The sequence below is a fragment of the Perissodus microlepis genome, chromosome 13 (assembly GCF_051167445.1).
Source record: "Perissodus microlepis isolate ML-2025 ecotype Zambia chromosome 13, ASM5116744v1, whole genome shotgun sequence".
Classification (NCBI taxonomy): domain Eukaryota; kingdom Metazoa; phylum Chordata; class Actinopteri; order Cichliformes; family Cichlidae; genus Perissodus; species Perissodus microlepis.
This window is the reverse complement of record NC_140473.1, coordinates 31,162,180-31,189,715: the sequence shown is the minus strand read 5'-3', so window position 1 is coordinate 31,189,715 and position 27,536 is coordinate 31,162,180. Positions and strand designations below refer to the sequence as shown.

The following is a 27,536-nucleotide window of genomic DNA, read 5'->3' as shown; positions in this document are numbered from 1 at the left end:
CACACAGGGTGTAACATACAGGATGGGTGTGTGTGTGTGAGCGTAAGCAGAGCGAGGAAGCATCCTTACCTTCGACTTAAATCTGCCACATGCTCCTGAAGCCAACTGCTGCTAGCCGCTGAGGAGAGAGAAAGATCGGTTTAATACAGCAACAAAAACCACACGCAGCCTGTCTGAGGGTCCGAGGGTGGAGCGGTGGTGGAGCGGTGCACGGACACGAAGAGCCCGGCTCGTTGATGGCTGCACTTGTTAAACTGGTCAGATCAAACACGAGGAAACTGGGGTTAGTGTCCCATTTAAAACCAAAGGAAGGTCCAATGTTATTTTTAACCTCCTAAGACACGAACTCTTTGATGGCATTTTTAATCTTTGCTATTTGGGCTGATTGGGACCTGATGAATGTAAAAACAAAGAGTTGCCTGATTTTTGTTTCTGACAAAAATGTGATGTCCACATATGAGGAGCCAGGTCCTCGGAGGTTAAACTGAGTCGACTTTCTTCTCCTTTTTTTAAACTTTTCTGTTTTGGAAAATGTGGTTTCTGCCCTTCATGATGTCACTCCTGTATTTAACGCCTCTGCCTGAATACAAACGTGACTGATCAACACTGATCGCAGACCCTCTCACCTGCGCCATATTAATCTTACAGTTCTCATTGGATAAGAGCAAGGGCGGTGCTGGAAGGTAACTTATTACATTTACTCGAATACTTCTGTGCTATGGTGCCACGGTTTTCTGGAAATACATCAAATACTCAACTTTGTAATTTATACTTTTACAAGGGTATTATTTTAAATAATATTTTAAGTATAAGATTCTGTATTATTAATTTTGTATTATTGATTTTGTCGCTGAACACAGCCGAGCTACGAGATTTACCGCTGCAGGTACTCAGTGCTCAAAGTGACGATTAAAAGAGCTCAGCTGACAGAGATGAGTCGGGCTTATGAACAAAATGATAGAAAACCATATCGGATCTCTTTCTGAGTCAGCTGTAGAGGAAGCAGGTGTGACAGACTCCGCCCAGCCTGCGTCCTGGCCCGGGTCCTTCAGCGTTACAGATTCAGACACGATGACGCTTGTTGTGGAGGAACGGAGAAGCTCGAGATGGAGAGTGGAGGACACGTTTCTGTCTCAGTGCTGCATGAAGGTCCCAGCCGTTTCACTCCACAGCTGCCTCCGTCAGCTCCGTCCTATAGATCTGACACTCGCAGACTCCCGCTCACCCAAACCTGCAAAACTGTACATCGCAGTTACCAGATTTCTTCTTCTTCTTTTTTGGTTGTTGGGTGGGCGGGGGTGGGGGGAATCTGATTACAGTGTTTAAAGTGAGGAGGGCGTAGCCGCCTCCACGATGAGGGATAAAAATACCTCCCACTCGTCTTTAAAAAAAGATAAGCGCTCTCGCTCGGCTGCGCCGTCCCACCTTTAATGTTTGAAGACGCCGCGAGGCCCGAAGGCTCAGCGTCGGGTCAAAGGCCCTTCACATCCCATCCTGCTCAACCCCCGAGTGTGTGTGTGTGTGTGAGGGAGAGTGTGTGTGCTCTGTTTGTTTTGCTAGCAGGGTGAGTCAGTCTAAACAAACATTTTAATGGAGTGACTTATTTATGATCCGTGTGCACGAGGACGCCGTGTGTGTGTGTGTGTGTGTGTGTGTGTGTGTGTGTGTGTGTGTGTGTGTGTGTGTGTGTGTGTGTGTGTTGGCATGTCTTTCTGCTCGCATGGCCCCCTGGCACACTACATTACCACTGTCTGGAACATGGTTGCGTAATGCACTTTTAGTCTCGCTCCATCAGAGATGCTGTGTGTGTGTGCGTGCATGTGTGTGTGTGTGTGTGTGTGTGTGTGTGTGTGTGTGTGTGTGTAATGAGTGAGAGATTGTGTGCTTCAGCAAAATTAAGTGCCCGTGTGTGTTTGTGTGCGAGCGTGTGCAGCTTCATCCCCCTCCTGTTCCAAAATGTCAGATGTTAAGTGATGTTGAGACTGCTCCGAATGCAAGAACAGACAGCTGACGAACACACACACACACACACACACACACACACACACACACACACACACACACTGACCTCATTCATCGGTAGACTGTTCATGCAGTGAGTCAGCCGGAGAGGAGAGGAGACGAGGGGAACACATGAGAGGAAAGGAGAGGAGGAGAGGATCTGTCGGTCTCCTTCCATCTTTTTTTTTCTCCACATGATGACGGTTTGGATTTTTAAGGAGAAATGATGGAAAAAAGGAGGCTGGAGTGAAGGAATGAAGGGAGCAAAGAAGGCTCTAAGCTGTGTGGCTTGTGGCTTGTTGTTTATGGACCTTTCAGGCTCCTCCTCCCTGCACAGGTGTACACCTGGTTGGCCAGGTATGTTCTGAGGTTTATTTTTACTTTTTCATCCATCAGATTTTTAAAGTTCAGTTATCGCTACGAAGCTCAGGTGGACTTCAACTCCAACATTAGTCCTTTTTCTGCTCTGGAGAATTTTAATTCCAGTTATTATAGGCAGGGTGGAGCGGGTGGAGACGAGTGTCAGGGCTGAGCTGTGACAGAAGGAGAGCAGGAAGACTGAAAGAGGAGGTTTAAAGATGGCGCTGAGATGGTGATGGTTTGGAGACGGTGGAGCTGAGCTGATGTTCACTGGGAGCGAGCGGGATCATCTCCTCCACAGAAGTCTGTATCCTACGTGGGTGGACGGCCAGTCGACTCCCGGTGCTTTTAAATGTTCTTAAAAGGGACTTCAGGAAACCTTCAGGAGCATGGAGCTGCTTTAACCCTTTAAGACCTACCATAGAACCAAGTCCGCCAGAGCTCACTTTATATTTTTACATGCTGTGGAGCCATTTCTGGGAGCATTTCAAGCTGCTATACATCAATACAACTGTTATAGCCCAAATTTTAATAATATTTATGCATTAAATCCATAGTAACCACATAAATTGCAAAAAAAGTGCAACAAACTACAGAAAAATTGAAAATTGTTTTTGGTTTTTTTACATATATTTCTAGTTAGAGAAATTTAAGAGGCTTATCCCTCAAAACTTTAAATACAAAAAAGTTGCAAAAAATAGTTTACAACAACAGGAAATTTATTTTGAGTGTCTTCATAGTTTTATTTTTGAGATACACCAATTTTTATATACTGCAGGAAAAACGAAAAACAATCCTATAATGCAAATTTACAAAGAAAACAGCACGTGCATCAAAATAAACTATTTCCAGCAGTGCAATTCGAGTTCTAAGCATCCCAGAAACTATTCAGAAAAGCATAAAGTCAAACATGACTTATAAAAACACCAGTATAGGCTTTCAAGGCCTACAAGTAAAAAACTACATTTTCCGCGAAAATGACGTCACTTCCGGTTTCGGGCAGGTAATGGCGGACATGCGATCGTTCGCGCTGACGTCTGTTTCAATGTGGGAAGTGTTACGAACAGCTGATCGGATCGGCAAAGTGTGTTTCTGGAATATTACGTTTTTGTTCCTGCGAGCGCTTTTTATGCAATTTTTGCAAAGCTATATGTGGAAGGAAACCGTGACCGAGGACAAGCTGATGGCATAAGATGCAAGTACAACTCCTCTGGTTTCATATGCAAAAAAAAATTATTGCGCTAGCTTACGTGGTTCCGGTTCTACAGGGATTTAAAAGTAGTTACGCAAAACGGAGCGTGCCCGCTCTGACCGGCTTTAAAGGGTTAAAGCTTCAAATCTAAAGACATTCATTTCACTCTTGTTTGTAAAAGGCTCTGAATCCATTAGGTTTGGGTAGAACTGAGTCCGTTTTTGATATGTGCTTCAAAATGATGCCCCAAAACCTTTAGATAACACGTCTCACAGAAATCTTAGTGATGGGTTCAGATAACAATAGCAACTGCATACACACATTCTTGTTTTGCTTAGTGAGGACAGCTGCTTGAAAAATAAATGCCTAACCCTTAGCCTAAGCCTAACCATAACCCAACTGTAACCCTGACACTAAAACCACATTTTGAGTCTCAAAAATGCCTTCAACTTGACTTGTGGGGACCCCACGAAGATATGAATACACACACACACACACACACACACACACACACACACACACACAGCAGGTGGGGACACGCACTGGTTTAACTGCGATGAAGAGGCAGGACATACCTTCTGAGACGTAGGCGAATGGTTTGTTCCTGACCGACAGTAAAGTCAGCAGGTTGAAGAAGAGAGCGACGAAGGTCCCGACCAGCAGACGCCCGCTGCAGACAGAGAGAAACACGTTCAACATGTTATCCAGACACGGTTAGGTCTGCAAACGTTCCCACAGGAACACGGGGTTCACATGTAGGCACGACAGATCTGAATCAAAGGATCGGACTCTGATCGCCTCAATTCAAGGAGCCAAACACAAATATTGCTTTAAAAGTTTATGACTGCAGACGCTTTTGTACATTTTCAGATGAAGAAGTAGAATGAAGTCCATGAAATAAATCTAAGATACACTTTTTGTATTTTAAATATACATGTTAAAGGAATGACGGTAGATTGTGGATGGGATTAAGATGCTGGAACGATGGCTTCAACTTATATTTGCTTTTTCTTTCTATTTAAATGAAATAATTTGTGCTGGCAACCTCAGGTGTGCCATCTTCTTTATATATTGCGTTCACTGAGATTTTTGTATTTTTTAGCTGCGGCTCTTTGAGCATCGAGCTCTGATCAGCATGGATGGATTTCCATCGATCAGAGTTGGATTCAGGAGCTGATGAACGGCGTGCTGCACGAGGTTATTGTAGTTATCTAAAACTAAAAACTTAAACTTGACCTTTAAAAAACTGAAACCTCGAGAGTTTCACTTACTAAACAAACACTGAAACAGTGAAGTGGAGCAAACAGACTGAACCCCCGCGTGGCCACACCCTCGCCTCCCCGAGACCTTTCCCAGCGATCGGGCCCTCAGATCATCTGATCAGGGTCCACATCGACCGCGCTCTCAAGGCTGTACCTCCTAAAGTGTGACGCAGCCCTTAAAACGCACATTTACAGGGTCGCCTTTCCTTCATCTGTCATCACTGATCTTATTCAGCTACAGCCATGGATGCTGGGATATGTACGCCTCTTTAATGGGTGAAGCACTGCTCTAAGACACGCTGTACACATAAAGGTAAAACTTTTAGAGGATCATCGGACCAACAATTTTAAGGTTTGAAACATTTTAACAAGTGAAATCTAAAAAAAGACGTCGTCAGCAAGCTAAACAGCTGAAGTACAGATTAACGTTTTTAATGAACATCCTTGTAATAAGAGCCTGTAAATAGATGCTTAATAAACCATGTTAATGAGACTTAATAAACAAACAAACACAGAGTTTGAGCTCGACGGCTGTTTGAGTGATTAAAATTTAATGGTTAATGTTTTTAAGGCTTTGTCTTTGTGTCCCCAGAAGAAGTCGAGTGACCGTGTAGTTGAGCACAGATTTACACACACACACACACACACACACACACACACACACACACACACACACACACACACACACTAATCACACGGGACAATCCATTTAAGAGCCTAGAAATTTGGTCCAAACAATCAGCGGGAGGCGAAACGCTGCCCGACGGTGAGCCAGAATAACTGGATGATAACCTCCTCCTCCCTTTAAAAAGGAGATTAAAGAGAGAGAGAGTGTGTGTGAATGTCTCTCGCTCGGCGGACACCTTTCATGCCGTCCAATCACATCTCGTCAGAGAGGAGAGAGAGCGAGCGGAGTGGGGGGGTAATCTCGTCACAAGAGACAGGTTTAAAGCTCGCTGTTTTATTTTATAAAAGCCGTCGCTAATCTGCTTTAGAACCGAGAGATGGACAAAGATGGAGAGGGGACGAGCGAGAGAGGAGAAATTATATTGCAGAAATCAATAATCGTGATTGTTTTGGTCAGATTTTAAAATAACTATCACTGACTCAGGGTTGTCTGGTTGGGAGTTTAGGGGAGTCGTCATGTAGTCAGTATAAAAGAGGGCCGCAGTTTCTGAAACACGAAGCCGATGCTGCCTTAAACCTGCATTCTATTTAATATCCACCAGGGGGCGACAGGTGTGGGATGAAAAAGACTTCCAGTCCTGCTGAAACTAAGAGAAAACTGTCAAAATCAACAACCTGTAGTGATGACTGGAAAAATAACAATCGGTGAGCTGGTTCTAAAAGCGAGGTTGAGACAAGCGATGGAGGCAACCACCAATCAGAGTGTAGGGTACGACTGATTGACTTATTCTGAGTGGTAAACATATCAGAGGGCTACCTGTGGATCCTGAAATACCAACCACCAGATACAAAACAATGCATGAAACTTAAACTAAAGTTATCGAAGGATCACTTTGCATGAACGCGGGACATCAGCGCGAGGTGTTTCTGACATGGAAGGCCAGCCTGAAACCACCATGAGAAGTATTGCTGTGTCACGTGGGGGTAACAAGAAGCTTGGGCAGCATCAGGTTATCCCCAAGCTTTCCTGGACTAACCCGGGGTCTCCTTTTGGTTTGGAACTCCAAAGGGAGGCGTCCTGACATCCAGGAGACAAACTCGGCTGACCACTTCCATCTGAGTTCACGACCGTTAGCGAATCAGCTCTCTTTACCGCGATGGTTTGGTACAGTGCTCGCATCACTGGGACCGTCGAGAAACTAAAATATCAACCAGTGACTTCCCATTCAGACGCAAACTGAGTTAAACTTTGATGTTTGGCTGCGCCGACGTCTCAAAGGTTCAGTAAAACCTCCACGCTCCACCTTCCCAACGCTCATATCTCCACTCTGATTACCTTGATGTTTATTTCAGACTTCACAAGAAATCTGAACAACCTACAGAAAACTCTGAAACCAGGAAAACACTCGGTAGGTATGGAAAACATAAACGATACCACCGAGGGAGGAAGCATGGACAGATCTTACTGGTCTGCTTTAGTTGGTGTATGCAGACTGGTCAGTGAAGGAGACGAGGGTTCAGCGTGCTGCTGTGGACAAACACGATCCTCCGACTCAGTCCCAATCCCGCCGTGTTTGTGGGTCTGTCTGACCCAGTTTGTTTGGGATGTTCTGTTCTGACAACAGCTGGCAGGCTCTGTGTGTGCTTTTACAGACACACACACGGGGGTATCATGCTGTGTCTGTTTATTTTACAATGTCACATGGGAATGTGTGTGTGTGTGTGTGTGTGTGTGTGTGTGTGTGTGTGTGTGTGTGTGTGTGTGTGCGTGTGCAGGGGTAATACTTACGTATGGACCTCAGGCTGCTCCATGAAGCGCTCCACACTAACAAAACAGAAACAAACACCGTCAACAACAGCGGCCAGGTGGGACTACACTGTGTGTGTGTGTGTGTGTGTGTGTGTGAGCTAGAGGCAGAGTGATCGAGACAAATGAAATGAATGAAAGGAGACAAGGGGTGAACAAACAGAGAGAAAACAGGAAATACATTAACACACATGCACGCACACGCATGCATGACATGGTTTCATCTGGCTCCGCCCCCTGTGCTGCTGCCCTACTGAGCCTTTCATGGTGTGCACAGATCCCCCCCCCTCCCCCAACATGCACGCGCGCGCGCACACACACAAATCTTTGTGTGTGTGCGCTGCCTCGCTCACAGGGAGGAGCAGAAACGAAGAAAATCACAGACCTTTAAATTAAACTGCTGTTTAACAGCAGCATCAAAACTGTGAACGTCCACCAGCAGCACACAGGAAGATTTAACCCTCGAGTGCCCGGCCTGGTGCACAGTCACCAAACATGAGTGTATCAGATGAAATGGTCACGACTTTTAACCTGTTCATTTGGGTTTCTACTCGTAACTGAAAATCCTCCATAGAGAGCCATGTTTCCTGACTTCCTTTCCTAAACCACCTCAACCTGACGGAGCTGCAACTCCACGCTGCCTTCAGAGCTCCTCCTGTCTGAGCTCCTCGCCGTACCTCGAAAGACAAATCTCATTCCTGCTGTTTGCATCTGCAGCCTCATGGTTCTGGTCATCCAAGAGTTCATGACAGAGGGAGCCACAGACAGAGGGACACAAGGACAGAGGGACACAAGGACAGAGAGAGCCACATACAGAGGGACACAAGGACAGAGGGAGCCACAGACAGAGGGACACAAGGACAGAGGGACACAAGGACAGAGAGAGCCACATACAGAGGGACACAAGGACAGAGGGAGCCACAGACAGAGGGACACAAGGACAGAGGGACACAAGGACAGAGAGAGCCACATACAGAGGGACACAAGGACAGAGGGAGCCACAGACAGAGGGACACAAGGACAGAGGGACACAAGGACAGAGGGAGCCACAGACAGAGGGACACAAGGACAGAGGGAGCCACAGACAGAGAGACACAAGGACAGAGGGACACAAGGACAGAGGGAGCCACAGACAGAGGGACACAAGGACAGAGGGAGCCACAGACAGAGAGACACAAGGACAGAGGGACACAAGGACAGAGGGACACAAGGACAGAGAGAGCCACATACAGAGGGACACAAGGACAGAGGGAGCCACAGACAGAGGGACACAAGGACAGAGGGAGCCACAGACAGAGGGACACAAGGACAGAGGGAGCCACAGACAGAGAGACACAAGGACAGAGGGACACAAGGACAGAGAGAGCCACATACAGAGGGACACAAGGACAGAGGGACACAAGGACAGAGAGAGCCACATACAGAGGGACACAAGGACAGAGGGAGCCACAGACAGAGGGACACAAGGACAGAGGGACACAAGGACAGAGAGAGCCACATACAGAGGGACACAAGGACAGAGGGAGCCACAGACAGAGGGACACAAGGACAGAGGGACACAAGGACAGAGAGAGCCACATACAGAGGGACACAAGGACAGAGGGAGCCACAGACAGAGGGACACAAGGACAGAGGGACACAAGGACAGAGGGAGCCACAGACAGAGGGACACAAGGACAGAGGGAGCCACAGACAGAGAGACACAAGGACAGAGGGACACAAGGACAGAGGGAGCCACAGACAGAGGGACACAAGGACAGAGGGAGCCACAGACAGAGAGACACAAGGACAGAGGGACACAAGGACAGAGGGACACAAGGACAGAGAGAGCCACATACAGAGGGACACAAGGACAGAGGGAGCCACAGACAGAGGGACACAAGGACAGAGGGAGCCACAGACAGAGGGACACAAGGACAGAGGGAGCCACAGACAGAGAGACACAAGGACAGAGGGACACAAGGACAGAGAGAGCCACATACAGAGGGACACAAGGACAGAGGGACACAAGGACAGAGGGAGCCACAGACAGAGGGACACAAGGACAGAGGGAGCCACAGACAGAGGGACACAAGGACAGAGGGACACAAGGACAGAGGGAGCCACAGACAGAGGGACACAAGGACAGAGGGAGCCACAGACAGAGGGACACAAGGACAGAGGGACACAAGGACAGAGGGAGCCACAGACAGAGGGACACAAGGACAGAGGGAGCCACAGACAGAGGGACACAAGGACAGAGAGAGCCACAGACAGAGAGACACAAGGACAGAGGGACACAAGGACAGAGAGAGCCACATACAGAGGGACACAAGGACAGAGGGAGCCACATACAGAGGGACACAAGGACAGAGGGAGCCACAGACAGAGGGACACAAGGACAGAGGGACACAAGGACAGAGGGAGCCACAGAAAGAGGGACACAAGGACAGAGGGAGCCACAGACAGAGGGACACAAGGACAGAGGGAGCCACAGACAGAGGGACACAAGGACAGAGGGAGCCACAGAAAGAGGGACACAAGGACAGAGGGAGCCACAGACAGAGGGACACAAGGACAGAGGGAGCCACAGACAGAGGGACACAAGGACAGAGGGAGCCACAGACAGAGGGACACAAGGACAGAGAGAGCCACAGACAGAGGGACACAAGGACAGAGGGAGCCACAGACAGAGGGACACAAGGACAGAGAGAGCCACAGACAGAGGGACACAAGGACAGAGGGACACAAGGACAGAGAGAGCCACAGACAGAGGGACACAAGGACAGAGGGACACAAGGACAGAGAGAGCCACAGGCAGAGGGACACAAGGACAGAGGGAGCCACAGACAGAGGGACACAAGGACAGAGAGAGCCACAGACAGAGGGACACAAGGACAGAGGGAGCCACACACAGAGGGACACAAGAACAGAGGGAGCCACACACAGAGGGACACAAGAACAGAGGAACCCACAGACAGAGGGACACAAGGACAGAGGGACACAAGGACAGAGAAACCCACAGACAGAGGGACACAAGGACAGAGGGACACAAGGGCAGAGGGACACAGGGACAGAGGGACACAAGGGCAGAGGGACACAAGGACAGAGGGACACAGGGACAGAGGGACAGAGGGAGCCACAGACAGAGGGACACAAGGACAGAGAAACCCACAGACAGAGGGAGCCACAGACAGAGGGTAGGTGGACTGACAGATCTAAAGCTGAGCTCAGTCTGATAACACGTCTGTATCAAACCTCACATTCCTCCTTTGCATCACTCGTGAAGAAGAACATCCCAGAATATCTGAGCGCTCTCTCAGCCCAGTGAGGTTCTGGGACTAAACACCTTCATGGTTAATTTAGGCACTGAAAATGAGGTGCAGGCTGTTTTTCATCCATGTCACCTCCATGAGTCTGCACAGAGAGACAGACTCTGCAGCAGTAAATCTCGTGACCCTCTGTGTGTTAGGTCGGAATTAGAAGCTCGCCACACCGATGATCCAGCTCATGTACGAGTCGTGGTGAACTTGACGTGTTGAATTTACCTGAGACGTTTCACTGACAGCTGCAGTGCTGTTTTTGTTTTTCACAGGTCTGAACTGAAGACTTTAACCTCACTGAACCACAAACCGATCGGCCGTATTTAAACCTGATGTGATTTTTGCTTTTATTAATGGAGCTAATCAAGTTTACTCGGAGTAAATCACTTTATGCAGCATTCAGGTTTGCAATATTAAAACTAAGACTCAGGCTACGCTGCAGAGTCCTGACTGAGCGCAGACAGAGAGCACATTTCCCCATCATTAGTGTCTCTGTGGAGAAATGAATTTAAAATCCTTAAACGTCAGGCCCGATTAAAGACCTCGTAGCAGCACATCACCCACACACTGCAGGCTGACTCGTGGTTTGCAGAGTAACTCAACGTTAATATGGAAGGCAGAGCAGTCAGGACTCTCTCCTGTGGAGCGAGTCGCAGTAATAAATACAAATGAACTTTCTGTGAATCTCATTTTCCTCTTACACAAAGGCCACGTTTACAAAGTGCTCTGTGGTATTTTAGGTGTGTGGTCAGTTTTCCTCGACGCTCCGTTCATAAATGCATTTATGCAGGTTGATAAATGCTGAGGCCAATATTCCCAAAACACACATGTGTCTGCAGATGAAAGTGTGAACAGACCTGTGTGTGTGTGTGTGTGTGGGTGTGTGTGTGTTTCAGTTTTCTGGAAAGGGAAAGGAACCCCTCCCTCCCCTGAGAACTGACCGCAGGACAACCTCACACAGGCCACCTGAAGGTGTGACTGTGTGTTTGTGTGTGTGTGTGTGTTACACTGACAGACACAGCTAGGCAGTGACATTCCAACAGTCTGAAAAACATCTCTCACACACACACTCACACACACACACACACACACACTACAGCAACCCACTTGCCCAAAAAGTGTTTGTGTTTTAGAGTTTAGCAGAAAAACTATTTCACACCCATTTTTGTCCAGTTGTTTAACATCAGTCTCATCACAGTTTGCAAGAACTATAACTGTCAGTTAGTGAGATGACTGTTTAAAAAACGCTGGCAAGAGTAAAGAAAGAAGGACTTTTTCCAGAAGAACGATTGTGTTTAATCGAGATAAGGCTTAGACGTGAATGAAGTGTGTGTTCACACTTTTACCTGAACAAACCACGGGTTCACAAACGTTTGAATGTTCCTACAAGAGGATTAAAAGTGTGTGTTAGAGAGACCTACACACCTTTCCTTCAGGATGAACAAAGCTCCCAGCTGGACGAGAACAGTGGAGGCAAAAACTGCCAAAACTTCCAGTCTTTCAAACCTGCAGACAAGAGGAACACACACACACACACAGTCAGATATATATACACGACACACCAACACACTCATCAAAATCCAAAAACGCTGATGTTTTGGACTCATGCGGTCAGTTCCTGGCGGCTTTGAGCACCTATAAGCAATATTCCCACTGCAGCAGCTTCGGCGGCCGAGGGAGATCTGCTCAGCATTTACAGGGTTGGATGCTTGATTCAGATTCTGGGTCTAAAGGTTTCCCTGAAACACCTCAAGAAAAAGAGATTATGATTTCTATTTTCAGGGGCCTCTGTCAAAAACAAAAAAGTAAAAAACGGTAGATTAAGAGCAAAAAAAGGACAATTATGGAGTAAAAATAGTCAAATATAGAATAAAACAGAATGGAGTTTATTCCTTCCAGACTCAAACATGAAGCTGAGGTCTGTCGTCTCCGAGCCTCGGGACACGTCCCTGCTTTGGGTTCACACTTTAATGCTCATGCACAGGAACATAGCCTGACATAACCTCTCCACAGGGAGACAAATGAACCGCTCCACTCTCTAACACCAGCTTTACTCTGTGAAGCATATTCAAATATAGTCACTCAAATATACATTAGATCCATCTCACTACAATAACCTGAACCAGGATGTGCCACAGCTGCAGATGCATGTCAAATCAAAACGAAGCAAGCGTCGGCCTCAGGGCGAAGAGATGAAGCTGCGACTCAAAGTACTACAGCTGCAGTTCCTCTAGTGTCCACCAGAGGCTCCATCAGTGAGTCAGTCTCCATTAGGGCTGGGTATCGATTTTGATTTCTATGATCGAATCGATTGAATTCAATTTGGACTCAAACGGTCAGAAATATTATAACTCTGATCATTTATCAGCACATCTCCATATTTTATATATGTATAAAAACAAGGCTGACACTGTGAGACTTCGTCAGAGGTGTGAGCATCATAGCAGACGCCTTTGTGTCAAAGTCACTGAGGATAAAACAGAAAAACATGAAGCACATTTTCCTGTTCTGGCTTTTTCTAACAGAGAACCTTAAAAATATTCTGCACTCGATCAAAAACTGAGGAAAACCATGAATCAACACCTTTACGTTACCTGATGCTGCTGAAGTGAAGCAGAGCAAAGTTACAGAGGTTTGATTACAGACACAACGAAGAGTTTTGCAATTTGGCATCACTTTAAAAAGTTTACATTTCTTCCTGACTGAACAGCAGAAATGAGGCTTTACTGTCATTTTTGGAGGAAAAAAAAAACAGAGGCCGACAGCACTGAACACAACTGTAGACTCGTGCGTACAAGCAAGAGAATAATGCAGAAAACTGAGATGTTTGATGGTAAACTGGTCTCTGAGTACGCTGAGAGAGCGCTGTGAGGAAGTGTGATTTTATCGTGGTGGAAGCAAAAGTAAAAGAGAATTCATGACGATGTTTATCGAACGTGTAGTTTGGATCTTCTTTTGCTGCTGGTTCAGTGAACTTTGGCTAGAGTGATGAAACCTGCAGCCTCAGAATCTGTGAGACGTCGGCTTTCAGCCCCGGGGGCGTGTACGTACCATCGAGTCTGTTTGGCGGGTGCTGAAATAGTTTTGCCACCTTTAACCTGAGATTCTGGCGTTTCTGGCAAAATATATTTATAGTTAAAAATCGATTCAGGATTTAATGAATGAATATCGTTTTATTCAAACTAAAATCTTTTTGAATCGGAAAAACGATTTTTTAAACCCACCCCGAGTCCCCTCAGACTCCCAGGTTAAAGTTTACAGCAGAAATAAACATGTTTACAGCCTGATGCACTGATGTAAATTTAAGGAGGACTGGTTCGGTTTGAGTCTGCAGTCTCAGAGGAGAAAGCTCATGTAAAACATACTGACGGCTGCATTACGTTTGAGTATTCTCTGTGAGGGACCAAAGCTCAACACCAGCTGATTCAGACCGGAGTAAACCCTTATGTCACCAATAACAACCATGAATACACCTCTGAGTTTAACTCCACCCTCTCACATCCACCCTGTTTATCGGACACATTCACACGTTCTTTCCTTTCACAGGAAGTACAGTTTCTCTCAGAAGACACTTTGATTTCCAGGTACCTGTTTAGCCCCTCCCTCTCGCAGTCATTTGTCCTGACCCTGCAGGTCTTGGTGAGGTGAGGTGAACAGATCGGGACTAAGAGGCTGAGTGGATTCAGTCTCAGCTCTAAAGAAGAAACTTGGCTGCACAGTTAGAGGTTTGATTTCTGAATGTGACCGCGTTCAGAAATCTCTGAACCTCTCAGCCGGTGTCGTCACCGCCGCTCCGTTTGTGGCAGCACATCGTGTGGGCGGGACTCGTCACCAGGGAAAAATGGGGATGTCTATTTCCGAGCAGCGAGATAAGGCGGACAGAGACAGGAATGGGGTGACGCCAGTCCTTCGCACAATGGTGGTGACAGTGGTGATGTGCTGTCAAGATACTGTTGCCATAGAGACAAAAACCAGAGACTTATGAAGCGACTGGATTTGTCCAAAGTCCTTCAATCTCAGAAAAACACAAACCCTGTTTAAGTGGGAACACTGATGGATCTGAACTCTTTCATACTTATTTTTCCTAAAGATAATTATAACATGTGCCAATTCCTGTTTTTGATTTTAGACCAATAAGATTCAGCAGCTCATAGGACCGCCTTCAGCAACAGTAAGCTGCTGTGATGGTTTCTACTCTTCTTTACGGCGTTGCTTCAGCTCACAGAGGTTTTCAGCACAGCTCTTTGAAGCTGCAGCATCTCAGTCAAGCTGAGCTCTGCGCTGTGACATCACCATCGCTGCAGCTTCATTCTGTCCTTTTTCAGCTGTTCTGTTGCAGATTTGCTGCTGTGATTGGATCTTTGTCCTGCTGATGACTCAGTTTGGTCCAAGCTGTAGCTGTGAGACACATGTGACTCTACTTCAGTATACTGAGGAGTTCACGGTCCACTCCTCCCCGTGCTCACAGCTGGTCTGAGGAATTGGGTTTGTGCATTAAGGACAAACGTCTCCTCTTTGGCCTCATCTGTTCCAGCAGTCTTGTTCTTTGTTCAGATGCAGCTTTGCAAACCTAAGCTGTGCTGCTAACCTTTCCAAACCTGCCATGACCTTTAACCTTAAGCCTGCTAACTGAGGCCTGTAGAATCTGCAGTGGAGCACAGCCCGGTCTGACCTCAGGGGGACTTTGCTGGACGTCCATTCCTGAGAGGACTGTGGCATTAACACACACCTGAACGCTCCAAACCTCTGCTTTTACAGATGTGCTCACTCTTACTGATGCTCAACTAATCAAGTGCGTTGATTAGCAGCACCTGCCTGGTAATCAAAACAACAAATGTGTGTGTGTTACGGGGACGGGGACGGGGACAAGGTCTTGTGAGAGACTTTACTTGACGCCAGCGGGCTAACTCCCGACGCCTTCAGGTTAATGGGTTCCTCGTCTCACCAGGACTGCAGAGTGGGGACGCTCACAGATGACTCCTAAATAAAATCCCACATAGTTCCCACTGATGTGGGGTCAAAGGTCACACTCTGCTCTGCAACCTCCTGTGGTTAATCTACACAGGCTCCACGTAAAGCTGCCGTCTGCTGACATCATCATGTGTGCCCCTCCTCCTAGTTAAAGATAAGATTAATATTGATCGTACATAAAGTCAGAGTTTACTGAGGACGCGTTATCACCTTCCATCACGCCGCTGACTTAAAGAAGTGAGTCACTGCTCAACCTGGAAACGTGCTCAGTGCTAATGAATCAACACCACGCTGTCGGGTGATGACGATGATGTTTTGGGGGAAACAGAATTAGAAGCTGCCTCCTTCGCTCTGACAGCCCTGTCACAGTGCAGCTGACAGCGCCGCTATTCATGGTTTATAACTGTTTCAAACATTTGAGTCTAAACATTTATTCACCCTGTAAATCCACTTTATTGTGTTATATTCACACATTAATGCAGCATATGAAAGCTCTTGGTTACTTTTAGAATTTAACTGTTATTATGTGAAATTCTTTTCATGTATCTGAGATATTTTATTTCTAACAGTTTGCATTTAGTGTTTAATTTCATGTTCTTAACGTCTGGGATGAATAAAAGAATATTTCTGACTAAAAATACTTATGGGGATAGTTTTGACTGCTAATTTAAATGGTTGAATGATAACGTCCCACTATGATCAGGTGGTCATCACCGAGTTAAGATCTGGATCATGTTTATCTTTTCATTATTTATCAGCGTTTATTTTTTGTTTGATGTCCTTTATTAAATTGTACATTTACTGTTTTCTTGTTTTTATGCATCATGTCTTAATTTTAATGAACTGTAAATTGTCTTTATCCAGCATCATTTCATACAATTTATTTTATTTGTATATTCTAAACATACTCTGGGTATAATTACAGTTAATTGGTCATTTTGGGCACATAAGCTCCGCCCACCTACTGATCAAACCTTTGGTTTGTGAAGGATGCCCAATCAGAAGAACGCTGATTTCATGGAGGAATTAAAATAGTTTGAGGATGATCCTACAGGCTGCAGAAAAGCCCAGAATCAGTAAAATATGGATTATTTTGAACTGTGAATCATGCAAAGCTGCTCAAACAGAGTTAGAATAAAAATATGGAGCTGGATAACTTTCATGATAAGCCTACTGTGATCAAACTAAACTGCAGCCTGAGGTGGTCAGTTCACCTGAGGTGAAGAATTAGAACAAACATGGATCAGGCTAATTCCTGACGAGACCAGTTCAGCTCCGGTGGGGTTTAAAGGAGTCAGACACTGGTTGAACTGGGCTGTGGGCTATTTAGGTACTGAAAGTCCATTAGGACACACACACACACACACACACACACACACACACACACACACACACACACACAATTGCAGACACACAAACACACACTTGGGCATTATGGGTGTCAACTGAAGCTGAAAAGCAGATTTCCACACGATCACCAGTCTCCCACACCTCAAGGTCAGAGGTCACCTGTCAGCTGCAAAAGCACTGTTTAGCCAGCTCACACACACACACAGACAGTAAACTGGCTGTGTGTGTGTGTGTTCGTGAGAGACACACAAACAAATGACAGCACATAAACAAACACAGGAGCCCAAACCAAAAACAAGGAAGCGACGCTGATACATTCATGTCAGTAACGACTGCAGTAAATATAAACCAACGGATGCCTAAAAATAAATCTCTCAGGTCTGGACCTGGAAAACGAGTCTACAGTCTGGAGTGAATCACGGCCACGGAAGGTCGCTGCTAATTTCACTTTTCAGAGGCCGACGTTTAGCAACGAAAACCAAAAGCAAAGGCACAAAGGATCCCACAAATCTGCTCAGAAATACTGCAGTGTGCGCTAAAAAGGATGGGCTCGCTCAAAATTACACTTCAATATAGAAAATTACACTGTATAATAAAGATGGAGCTAATCACCGTGCATTCATTCTTTGTTAAGTCCCATTTTTATGCTTCAACTTAAGCATTTAACAAAGACAGAAATACCTGCTAATTAATGCTGGAGCTCAGACGTCACAGACAGTCTGTTCAAACGATATCTGGGGTCCGACTGTAAAAACACAGCCCAGAGGTCCCGTTCAGAGGACAGCTAGCAGCTACGGCTACTGTCAGTCAAAGAGGCCACGCCCATAATAATGGAAACATTTTGGTTTTAATACAATTTAAACAGCTAAGTTATAAAAACCTTTTCTCCCCGTACAGTTGTCATGAAATGATCTATAAAAACCAGAACAGTTTGTGTATCGAGCTGTAAACACGTTTATTTCTGCTGTAAAGTTTAACATGGGAGTCAATGGTGACGGACTCTCTGCTGCCTCTGCTGGACGCTAGAGGAACCTCAGCATGGAGGTGGTTTGATCTAAACCAGGCAGAATTTACTGATATCTGAGCCTTTTGAATAAAGATGTTTATTCAAAGAAAATGTATACAAGTATAACTGTGGTGTACAACACGTTCTGGATTATTATGGTGGACTCACCCAAACGAGTAAACCTGGCTGGGTTTCTTCATGGTCACCCAGGAGCTGATGAGACAGGTGATCAAACTGCAGGTCAGAGGAAGGAGAAGAGGAGGATGAGGATGAGAGGAAGCAAGGGTGATGGCAGGGAAAGAGAAATTGGGTGATTGATGGAGTGGATGGAGGAGGACAGACGAGAGAAGGGCAGATAGGAAGAGTCAGCGAGAGACAAGCGGCAGAAAAAAGAAACCAACACGACACAGAGGTCGGCCCAAGTTCACCTCCTCCTGATTTATTTTTCATTCATAACAATCTCAGAATTTATTTTTTATAAGGAGCAGAACATGAAAGGACAAAGCTACGCTGAGCAGGCTGAGTGCAATCTGCCATCAGTTTCTGCGCTCAACCCGTCGATCAACCTGCCAAACATCTTCAACCGACTCTAATCTATTAGACTAGTCTAGTCTGCAACCTGCTCCAGGGTTTCTGTAACACTCCCAAGACTGTTAAAGACCTCAATAAATACAAACTAAGATCAAACAACCACATTTTGTGTCACGTTAGATTTTTTAATTTTTTTTAAATGGAAACCTCCAGACACCAGTGGCAAACCTGTTCTGCAGAAGCCTTGAGTTTATCAGTTATCCAGAACTACACTGTCACGTTTTAATAAACTATTTCAACTTTAAAGTGCCAATAAAATCAGAGGAAACAGAAATATGAGGTAACACAGGTAACCCACTCACCTGAAGAGGTCAAAGATGGTGAGGTACGTGTAGGCAGTTAAAGCTGAAACGACAAAACAAAACAAAAGACAGTCGAGTCAGAATTTTTGTAATTTCATGTATTTGAAGATTTATCTTCATCTACATTCTGGACGCATGTATACGCATAAAAGAGGTAACTGATTAGAATAAGACATTTAATAAAATTACGCACAACATTTAAATTGTCTTCTTTTGGTGAATTAAATGTCATGAATACAACTTAGTGTATTAACCAGCATCTGTAATGAAGCGAGAGGTTGATTCATCACATCTCTGAGACAGTTCTAACATCAAACGGTGTCTGATGGAGTTTGGCAAAAACACACAAACTGAAACACAAAGTTAGTCTGACCTGCAGATCTGTTGCCATCATCTGGTACTTACAGTTGCAGCAGATCCTCAGAAACCATTAAATGTTTTTCACTGACTTAAAAGTGAGTGAAGCTGCTACAATCAGTTTGTTAGCAATGAACTGAAAAGTGCCCACGGTCGGACACCCACCCATCAGGGTAAAGAGAACTGAACAAAGTTTGTACACAGAGAAGTCAAGCTCAGCACTATAAAATGCCAAATCCACAGTGCTTGCCTATGAAAATCTACAAATAAACATAAATTAAAAGCCAAAGTGAAATCTCTCCTTATATATCGAACAGCGTTCTGTTCTATAATCTCCTCTCGCTGCCTGTTTGCATCCGTCCTTTAATTACTGCCATCTTATGGTCACAGTTTGCTATTGTCTCTGGAAGCAAGGCCTGAATCTGTCGAGCTGAGCAGGCAGCAGCTTTGCTGTTTGCTGTAGTTAGCTTGTATGCATTAACTAGCTAACTACAGTAGCTTGTTAACATATAGCTTTCATTGTTATCTGCCTGCTTAAGCTAGTGGTAGAAAGCTAACAGCTCTGTATTAAGGTGAGGTAAGACGTTCTTCTTTGATCTCAGAGATGGTAAAGCTTAGCTTTCTAACAGTAACGAGTCAAAAATGGTAAATATATTTCATGTTCATTCATTCTGGTCTTACTGACCACTCAAGGTAGCTGATACTACAAAAACATGCCCATTAGTGCAGCATGTTGTCTATCACAAACACACATATACACTGATGGATGCATTGGGGACAATTGGGTGTTCTGTCTATGGCCCTTCCAAGCCACTGTAGATTATTTTGGGATGATAAAATAATCCCTAGGCTTAGTGAAATCTAATATTTTTACCCAGTTTGGGGCATTTTGTTGGCATTTCATCCTTGAGTTGTACAGTGTGAGGTTTACTGTTCATAAATTAACTTCCATGTAATCCAGTGGTTGCTGGTGCGATCAGGGGAACACACGGAGTTTTACGACTGTTCAAATGAAATGGGTCGGTTTATACAGACTGTTTACTACCAGGCTTGACTGCTAGCCACTAAATCAGTCACTGAGTTAACAAGTCAGTAAATCACGCGGGCAGACAGTCAGCCAGGCTTTCACCGAGTTAATCACCCAGACTAATTACCTGGCTCGTTTCCAGCCAGGTAAGCTGAAGCGGCAGTTAGCCAGTTAGTAGACCAATTAGGCAGTCGGCCAACAAAGTAATCAGTCTGTTAACCAGCCAGATACAAATATCGGCCTGGCTTAAACCCTGCCAACCTGCCAGTCCGTCTGTCGATCTTTCGGTCTGTCTGTCTGTCCTAATGCTTGCCTTCCTGTAATCAGGCTGTGCTGTGGGGGATGAGGAGAGCGGATTAGAGCGGCTTTGTGCTGAGAGGAACATTTTGTTTCCCCACCACCGCCGTTCATGTTGGCCAACCTGACGTCCTGTAATCCTGACAGAGAGGCCCCGCGGCAAAAACCCAAAGAGAGGCAGACGGACAGAGAGGGAGACGGGCGGGAGGGCTGAGTGACAGATCGACAGGCTGGGAGAGGGAGGCGGAGGGAGACAGATGGATGGATGGAGGCAGGAAGACGGGCAGAGAGAGGGAGGTGAGAAGGCGGATAGACAGCATGATGGACGTGTGGACGGACGGGTGCAAAGAGGGAAAGTGAAAGAGTGAGAAAGAGTGAGAGACGACCCCTAAATGTGGCGAGAGTAGACAAGAAAAGGGAGATTGAACCAAAGAAAAGTGTTTTATAACAATGGTTTGGATTCTAAAAGAAAAATCTATTCACATGATCCTCGTGGAGAATAAAGTATGACTGGTCTCTGTACAGGCGCCAGTGCGACCAACAGCATTTATTTCAACTTTGATGAGCATGAAGTCGTAAACAGTTCATGGAAAGACAAGAAGCCCTTCTTACATACCGATTACATCCTTCAGATTGATTGCTAACAGCTGTGGCTCTGATAAACTATTAATAAATTATTTACAGTTAGATTACTGCTCAGTGCTCCAAATCAATACCCACATTTATCATTTGTTCAGCCTTTTAATCACATCCTGCTGTCACAGAAGGACCAGAATAGTTTTTTCCAAACTTAACGTAAGAACTCTTCAATAACACTGATAATCTAATTAAAATGTGAATTAAAATACATTCATGTCAGTTTTACTTTCACACCATCCACCTGCTTCATCGCGGCCCCGGCACGCTCCAACAGCCAGTCAGACAAATTTGCTGCGTTAAGTAACAAAAAAGAAAACAGCAAAGCATGAAGCCGGCCTCCAAACCAGTCCAGAGGTATCAGAACTGAGACACGGGGCCCTGATTTAGGGGCTTTTCCTCCCCACTGTTACTGTGCTGGCTCATCGTAGGGTCTTTACCTTACACGCCTCGAGGAGACTGCTGCTGGGATTTATCACCATATAAACAACTTTACTGCACTAAATTTGACCTCTGACCTCAGTCAACACTCCCCTGTTGAGTTTCTGGTCCCGTGCTAGCAAACAAGTGTGCGGGTCCCAGTTTCTGTTAGCTCGACAGCTTAAAACAAGATGGCGATAATGCTCAGGCCTGATCGTTCTGTTAGCGAACAGCCCCACAAAAAGGCGACGCTACGTGGGGCGCATCGCCTTTCACCGATTCTGTTCATAACTTTCATGGACAGCAGCTACAGCCACGGAGCGGACTGTGCTGGGTTTGGTGGTCGTTTGATTCAGAAAGCAGCGACCTCCACATCAGACCGTTAAAGCTTCAAATCAAGTGTGAAGTGGCACCTCCACGCCTGAGCCTGTGGTTCTCTTAGATTTCACCTGTCCCACATCTGATATGAGCCTTTAAAGTTTACCCAGAATGCAATTTTTGACGTTTTCTCCAGTATCAGAAACCTTTGGTATGATTCTGATGCTCAAAGCTGGTCACAGACGCAGGAACCTGTGTTCACACTGTGACTCTGGGGGTAAACTGATTTGGTTGACTTACAGTAATATAAAATAATTTTCAGAAGGTCCTTTTGCTGACTTTATTTTGATATGCAGCAGCTCGTCTCTCCACAGGGATCAATGAGCGTTGATGTCACTGTGTTGAATTAAGAGCTGCAGACAATAAAAGCAATAATAATACAAACGCTGACATCACAGTGACCCTGAAACAGGCCGCAGCAAATCAATACCTGGGCTGAAATTTCCCCTTGCTGTGCTCAGATAGGGTTACATGTACACTGCAGCGCAGACGCGCACACACACACACACACACACACACACACACACACACACACACACACACACACACACACACACACACACAGAAGCCAGTTGAATTCCTGTCCCAGCCTCCTGCTTACAAACACTGACACCCAGAGGACGTGTGGATGTGATACCAGAGCTGCAAACACAGCAGACAGGACATTATTCATCTGTAACACACACTCATGCTAAAAGGAACAGATGGAGAACATTACGCTGAGCTACAAAACAAGAAAACACACACACACATACATGTATATTAGAACATGTAGAGACATAAAGGCCCCAGAGGACCTGAACTCAATACTCAGAACAGAACGAGAGGATTAAGATCCCTGTGTTTGTTTTCAGGAATGATCGATGGAGGGGAGGGCAGCAAATCTGTCACAACCACTCGTCTCTCTTTATTTTTTTGGCCTAACTCTTCTGTTCTCTTTGTTCCACGTCTTTCCCGGGTTTGTTTCTTCTAAAACATCGAAGAAGGAAAGCAAAGTGTGAGGATTTAAAACAGAAGGAAGAAGGAAAGCAGCCGGGAGTGGACGGACAGATGAGAGAGGAGAAATACGAGCAGCGGGATGAATATTTAATGGTGTCTGCAGAGGAGAAGCCCAAACACACACACACACACACACACACACACACACACACACGAATCAGAATTAAAACTATAAGCGCACACTGGCAGACGGACGCTGCACCTTCACAGGTTGCAGATTCAGAATTCGTGTGGCCCATTTTCTAAGAAAGTTTCTACGAGTGCATCTAAACCAGCTGCCCCTCCCATAACCATCACGTCCTCATGATGGACTCCTGCTTCACGGTCTTGGACTGCAGCTGGTGGTGTTTGGGGCATTGAACCAGCTCTCCACCTGCTGCAGGGTCTGGTTAGCGTGGCCTTCCACCTCTCACCACCTCCAGGCCAGAAGGACTTCCATCAGCAGCTGGAGCCTGAGACTGTGACACTGGAAGAAACCTATCAGAGAGAAGCTAGACCAACCAGCCCAATGAGCCGGCCTGCAGAGCAAACAGGCAGAGCACAGGACAGCTGGTTAGGACTGCCATCACCAGCTGCATCATAGCAAGGACCGCCTCAACAGCAACCCGACAAGCAGCAGGCACAAAGATGGCAGAACTGCAGTGAGAGCATCACCCATTCGTTCTGAACTTCGACGCGTCAACGTCAGCATTTTAGATGCCGCCATGTTGTTTTGATATGGATGAAAGGGCGGAGCTTTAGCCAATAAGCTAAAGCTTCTATGCCCGGTTAGCAACAGCATCCACACTGATCTGCACTAATTAATGCGACATGAAAAACGATTTAAATACCAAGAAAAATGGAGCTGAGTTAGTACAGTAACCTCACAGCAGCCATGTTATTGGTCAGATTAATCATTACAAATGCAGCACAGACACGGCGCACAACTTCCACCTCACCGCTTTCTGTTTGTGGCAACAGTTAGACACAAAAACACACTCGGATACTCTTTGTGCTGACATAATGCCCAACCCTGACCCTGACCCTGACCCAACTGTAACCCTGACACTAAAACCACATTTTGAGTCTCAAACTTATGGGAACCAAAAGCCTGGTCCCCATAAGTAAACTTTCAATTTTTGGTCCCCACAAAGATATGAATACACACACACACACACACACACACAGACACACAAAATCGGGATCTGGATGTGCTAACCACAGAAAATAGCAGCTTAGTGTCATTGGTTCCGGCAACCAGTAAACTGACACACACACACACACACACACACACACACCGGTCGTGGTGTCAGTTCAGCTCTTATGTGGTGCAGATGTAAACTAAAAGCTTCTATCGAATGCCTCAACTGCTGCGGTGAGGAGGAGGATCCTCGGGGACGAGGAAGAAGATGAGGAGGAGGAAGAGGAGACGGCCGGGACACAGGAGGAGGAGGTGCACTGCTGACCACTGAGGAGGAAACTTTAAACTGGAGAAGGCAACACACACACACACACAAACGCATGATCACAACACTGCCTATAATATCATCACGCAAACACTAAATACACACGTGCTGATCAATACACACACACACACAGACACACAGTCTTCATCAGCTTAATGTGAGGAAATAAGCTGGAAATCAATCAAACGAATAAGACTGGGAACCATCGTGTCCATACGATCATATTTTAATTATTTAATTGGTCAAACAGAAACAGACACACCCTCGTCATCCTCGGCAGATCTTCGTCGATATGAAACCAGAGCGACGCCGCTCTTAGTCAGACTCGTGTCTCCACGTGGGAGTTCAGAGGCAGCTGGCTCTGATATGTTAAACCACACAGGCCCCCCCCTCGCTCTGACCCCGCAGCCCCCTCCTCTGGCACTGCTGATGAGGATAATCAATAAAACACGATGAAGATAAGCAGCAGGGCTGTGTTAAGGCTGCCTCTGCTGACTTGGATCTGCATTTAGGAAGAATTTCAGAGCCAAAGGACCATCTTCATGAAAGATCAGGTAACCCCCCCCGAGACACTGTGATAGGTTTATTAAATGCACATAAAACCTGACCTTCATTCAAAATGAAAAAAAGGCTGAATTTTTGTGCTTTTCAATCATTTTCCAGTATTTCTGAGTCCTCGTGATTCCATAAAGTGCAGCAAACACTCACATGGAACTTTCAGGACAGAAAACTGCAACCAAATCCGTTTTCCAATTTCTCCAAAATCTGTTTATTAATGACCGGGGTGGAGCTCTGGTATGGTGGGATCTGTCGTAGTCTCAATAAAGAGCTTCATGTCTCAGGAACAGAAGCGAGCGTTGTTACCCTGCATGTTGGTTCTGTTTTCTGATTTCCCCTCTAAGTTTGTCTCCAACCGTGTGGGACGGACGGCTGCTCAAAACAGGCGACGGCACATTAATCCTCCGTGTTTGGTTCAGGCCGGCCCACACGTTAAGGCGGGCATGGAGCACATACAGTCGAATCACTCCGGTCCTGCTTAAAATTCCTGCAGCCTGAACCCAAACAAGCCGTCGTTATAATGAAGTGACTGCAGTTTGCAGCAGGCTGTGCCTTTAAAGGTGGGACCCCTGGGAGCACATTCACAGACATCAGTGTGTTTAGGAGATCGAGTCATAGGAAGAGCCAGGAGCACATGTGGTGGCTGTTTGGGGAGCAAGAGGAGTGGATCCCTCTCTCTCTCTCTCTCTCACACACACACACACACACTAACACACACACACACACACAGCTACAGCAAATGTGTGTGTGTTGGCTGTACTGAAGGCCCCGTGGGACGAACTGCTTCACCAGCTGTGTTCTGACACACAGGAACACTGAGGGCCTGGGGACAGCACACACACACACACACACACACACACACACACACACACACACACACACACACACACTCACACACACACACTCACAGATCACATGTGTGCACTCAACCGTGTCGGGATGAGAAACAAACAAACTCATGGATATGCACACAAACACTGCAACAGCCGAAAACACGACTGAAATATTCCAACTTCTAAAGTCAGTGCATGAAAACCTTCTTTTCTACTCGAATTTAAAACAAAACTCCAGGAAACATCAGATTCTTTTTATCATCTGTCTCAGACTGAAACACGACTAAGAAAATCTTCTATTCTGAAATCGCACACCTATCCTTTCATTGTCTTAATGTGAGAAAGTCCAACACACACACACACACACACACAGGCTCAGTCTTCAACTCTCCCGAGGACGGAGGAGCAGGACGTGTGTTTATTCGTCTGTTGAAGACACTTGACCTGGTTTCTCTGAGCTGCTCTGGGCCGAAAAACAGCTGGAGACACACACACACACACACAATCAAAATATTTAAACTATATATTGAACCTGGGCATTACTGTGGGTTGTATGATTTTAGAAATGTTAATTCAGTGAAATATTCAGCTGCTCAGCCGTCACACAGGATCTAACCTGCACATCTGCACTGACTGTACGGGTGAAGATCTCAGGCAGGGTACGAACCACCACCCTAACGCTTTTAAAGACAGCAGTTATTTTAAATAAATCCACAAGTATGGTCTGCCATCAGAAACCATTTCTGGGTCCAAACACTCGACCGGTGCCATCAAATGATCGGTGCACACTGCAAAAACTGAGCTCAAAGTCGTGCTGATGAAAGCCTGGAGAGGCCGAGGATGACCACGGCAGAGTGTTGTAGGGGGACATCTGTGCTCTGAAATAAATAAATAAATAAAAGTCAAAGAACTGAATTAAGAGACGAGAGGCTCGTCCCACCCAGGAGCTGCTGCAGGGAATAAAGTTTATTCAGTCTGGAAGCCTCGAAGCAAACACATGCAACATGCAATTAGGTCCAACTCTGTGAAAGGAGGAGGAAAACATGAAGAGCCTCTGAGAGATGGAGCAGCCATGAGCTGGGAGGATGGAGGAGGGTGGGGTCAGGGGGTGAGACAGGCAGGAGAGAGAGAGGCTGAGAGAGAGAGAAGGAGGTGAGTTCAGGTAAGTGCTGAGAGGTGTGTGTTTGTCAGGGAAACAGAGGGGGAGACGGGATCTGTGTGTGTGTGTGTGTGTGTGTGTGTGTGTGTGTGTGTGTGTGAGTGTGAGTGTGAGAGAGAGAGAGAGAGAGAGACAAAAAGCTGATGTCTTCATTTTGTAGAAAGCTGAAAAACGATCCAGTGGTCCACTGCACAATTTGATATGGACACACACACACAGACACACACACAGATCTGAAGAATCATCATCAGATTAAGTTTCAGCAACACTGGCTGCTTAAACAGCGTGCGCACACGCACACACACACACACACACACACACACACACACAGTCTGAGCTCTCACATTTAAAGAGCTTTTTGTAGTTTCCCTCTGCAGTGCTCGACTAAAACTTTCACCAGCAGGGGGCAGAGTTTCACCAGCGTGGTGACATGTTTCGTGTGCCGCAGGGTTCGCTTTTTCACTTTTATATAAGCCCACATGTCCCACAGAGCTGTAAAGAACACCTTCCTCATTAACACTGATATAAATATTACAGCACTGCGCCACCTTGTGGTATAAAATGGTACTGATTACAATGGTGCAGCGTGGTTCGACTTCCTCTGTGTCATAGCGATGGGTTTGTCCAACGCTGTTGATGCCTGTGGTTGTTTGCAT

The 27,536-nt window shown here is 45.9% G+C and overlaps 1 protein-coding gene across 1 annotated transcript in view; it reads right to left on the bottom strand.

Moving 5' to 3' along the window:
• The window catches only part of slc30a6 (solute carrier family 30 member 6), a 57,608-nt gene that overhangs the window by 13,915 nt on the left and 16,157 nt on the right, over positions 1-27,536 (bottom strand). Inside the window, exons 5-10 of the mRNA XM_084947626.1 lie at positions 18,772-18,814; positions 18,047-18,112; positions 11,977-12,057; positions 7,232-7,267; positions 4,129-4,223; positions 70-118 (exon numbers count right to left, since the gene is read on the bottom strand). Of these exons, the coding sequence (XP_084803752.1) occupies positions 70-118; positions 4,129-4,223; positions 7,232-7,267; positions 11,977-12,057; positions 18,047-18,112; positions 18,772-18,814 (370 nt within the window). The remainder of the gene's footprint in view (positions 1-69; positions 119-4,128; positions 4,224-7,231; positions 7,268-11,976; positions 12,058-18,046; positions 18,113-18,771; positions 18,815-27,536) is intronic.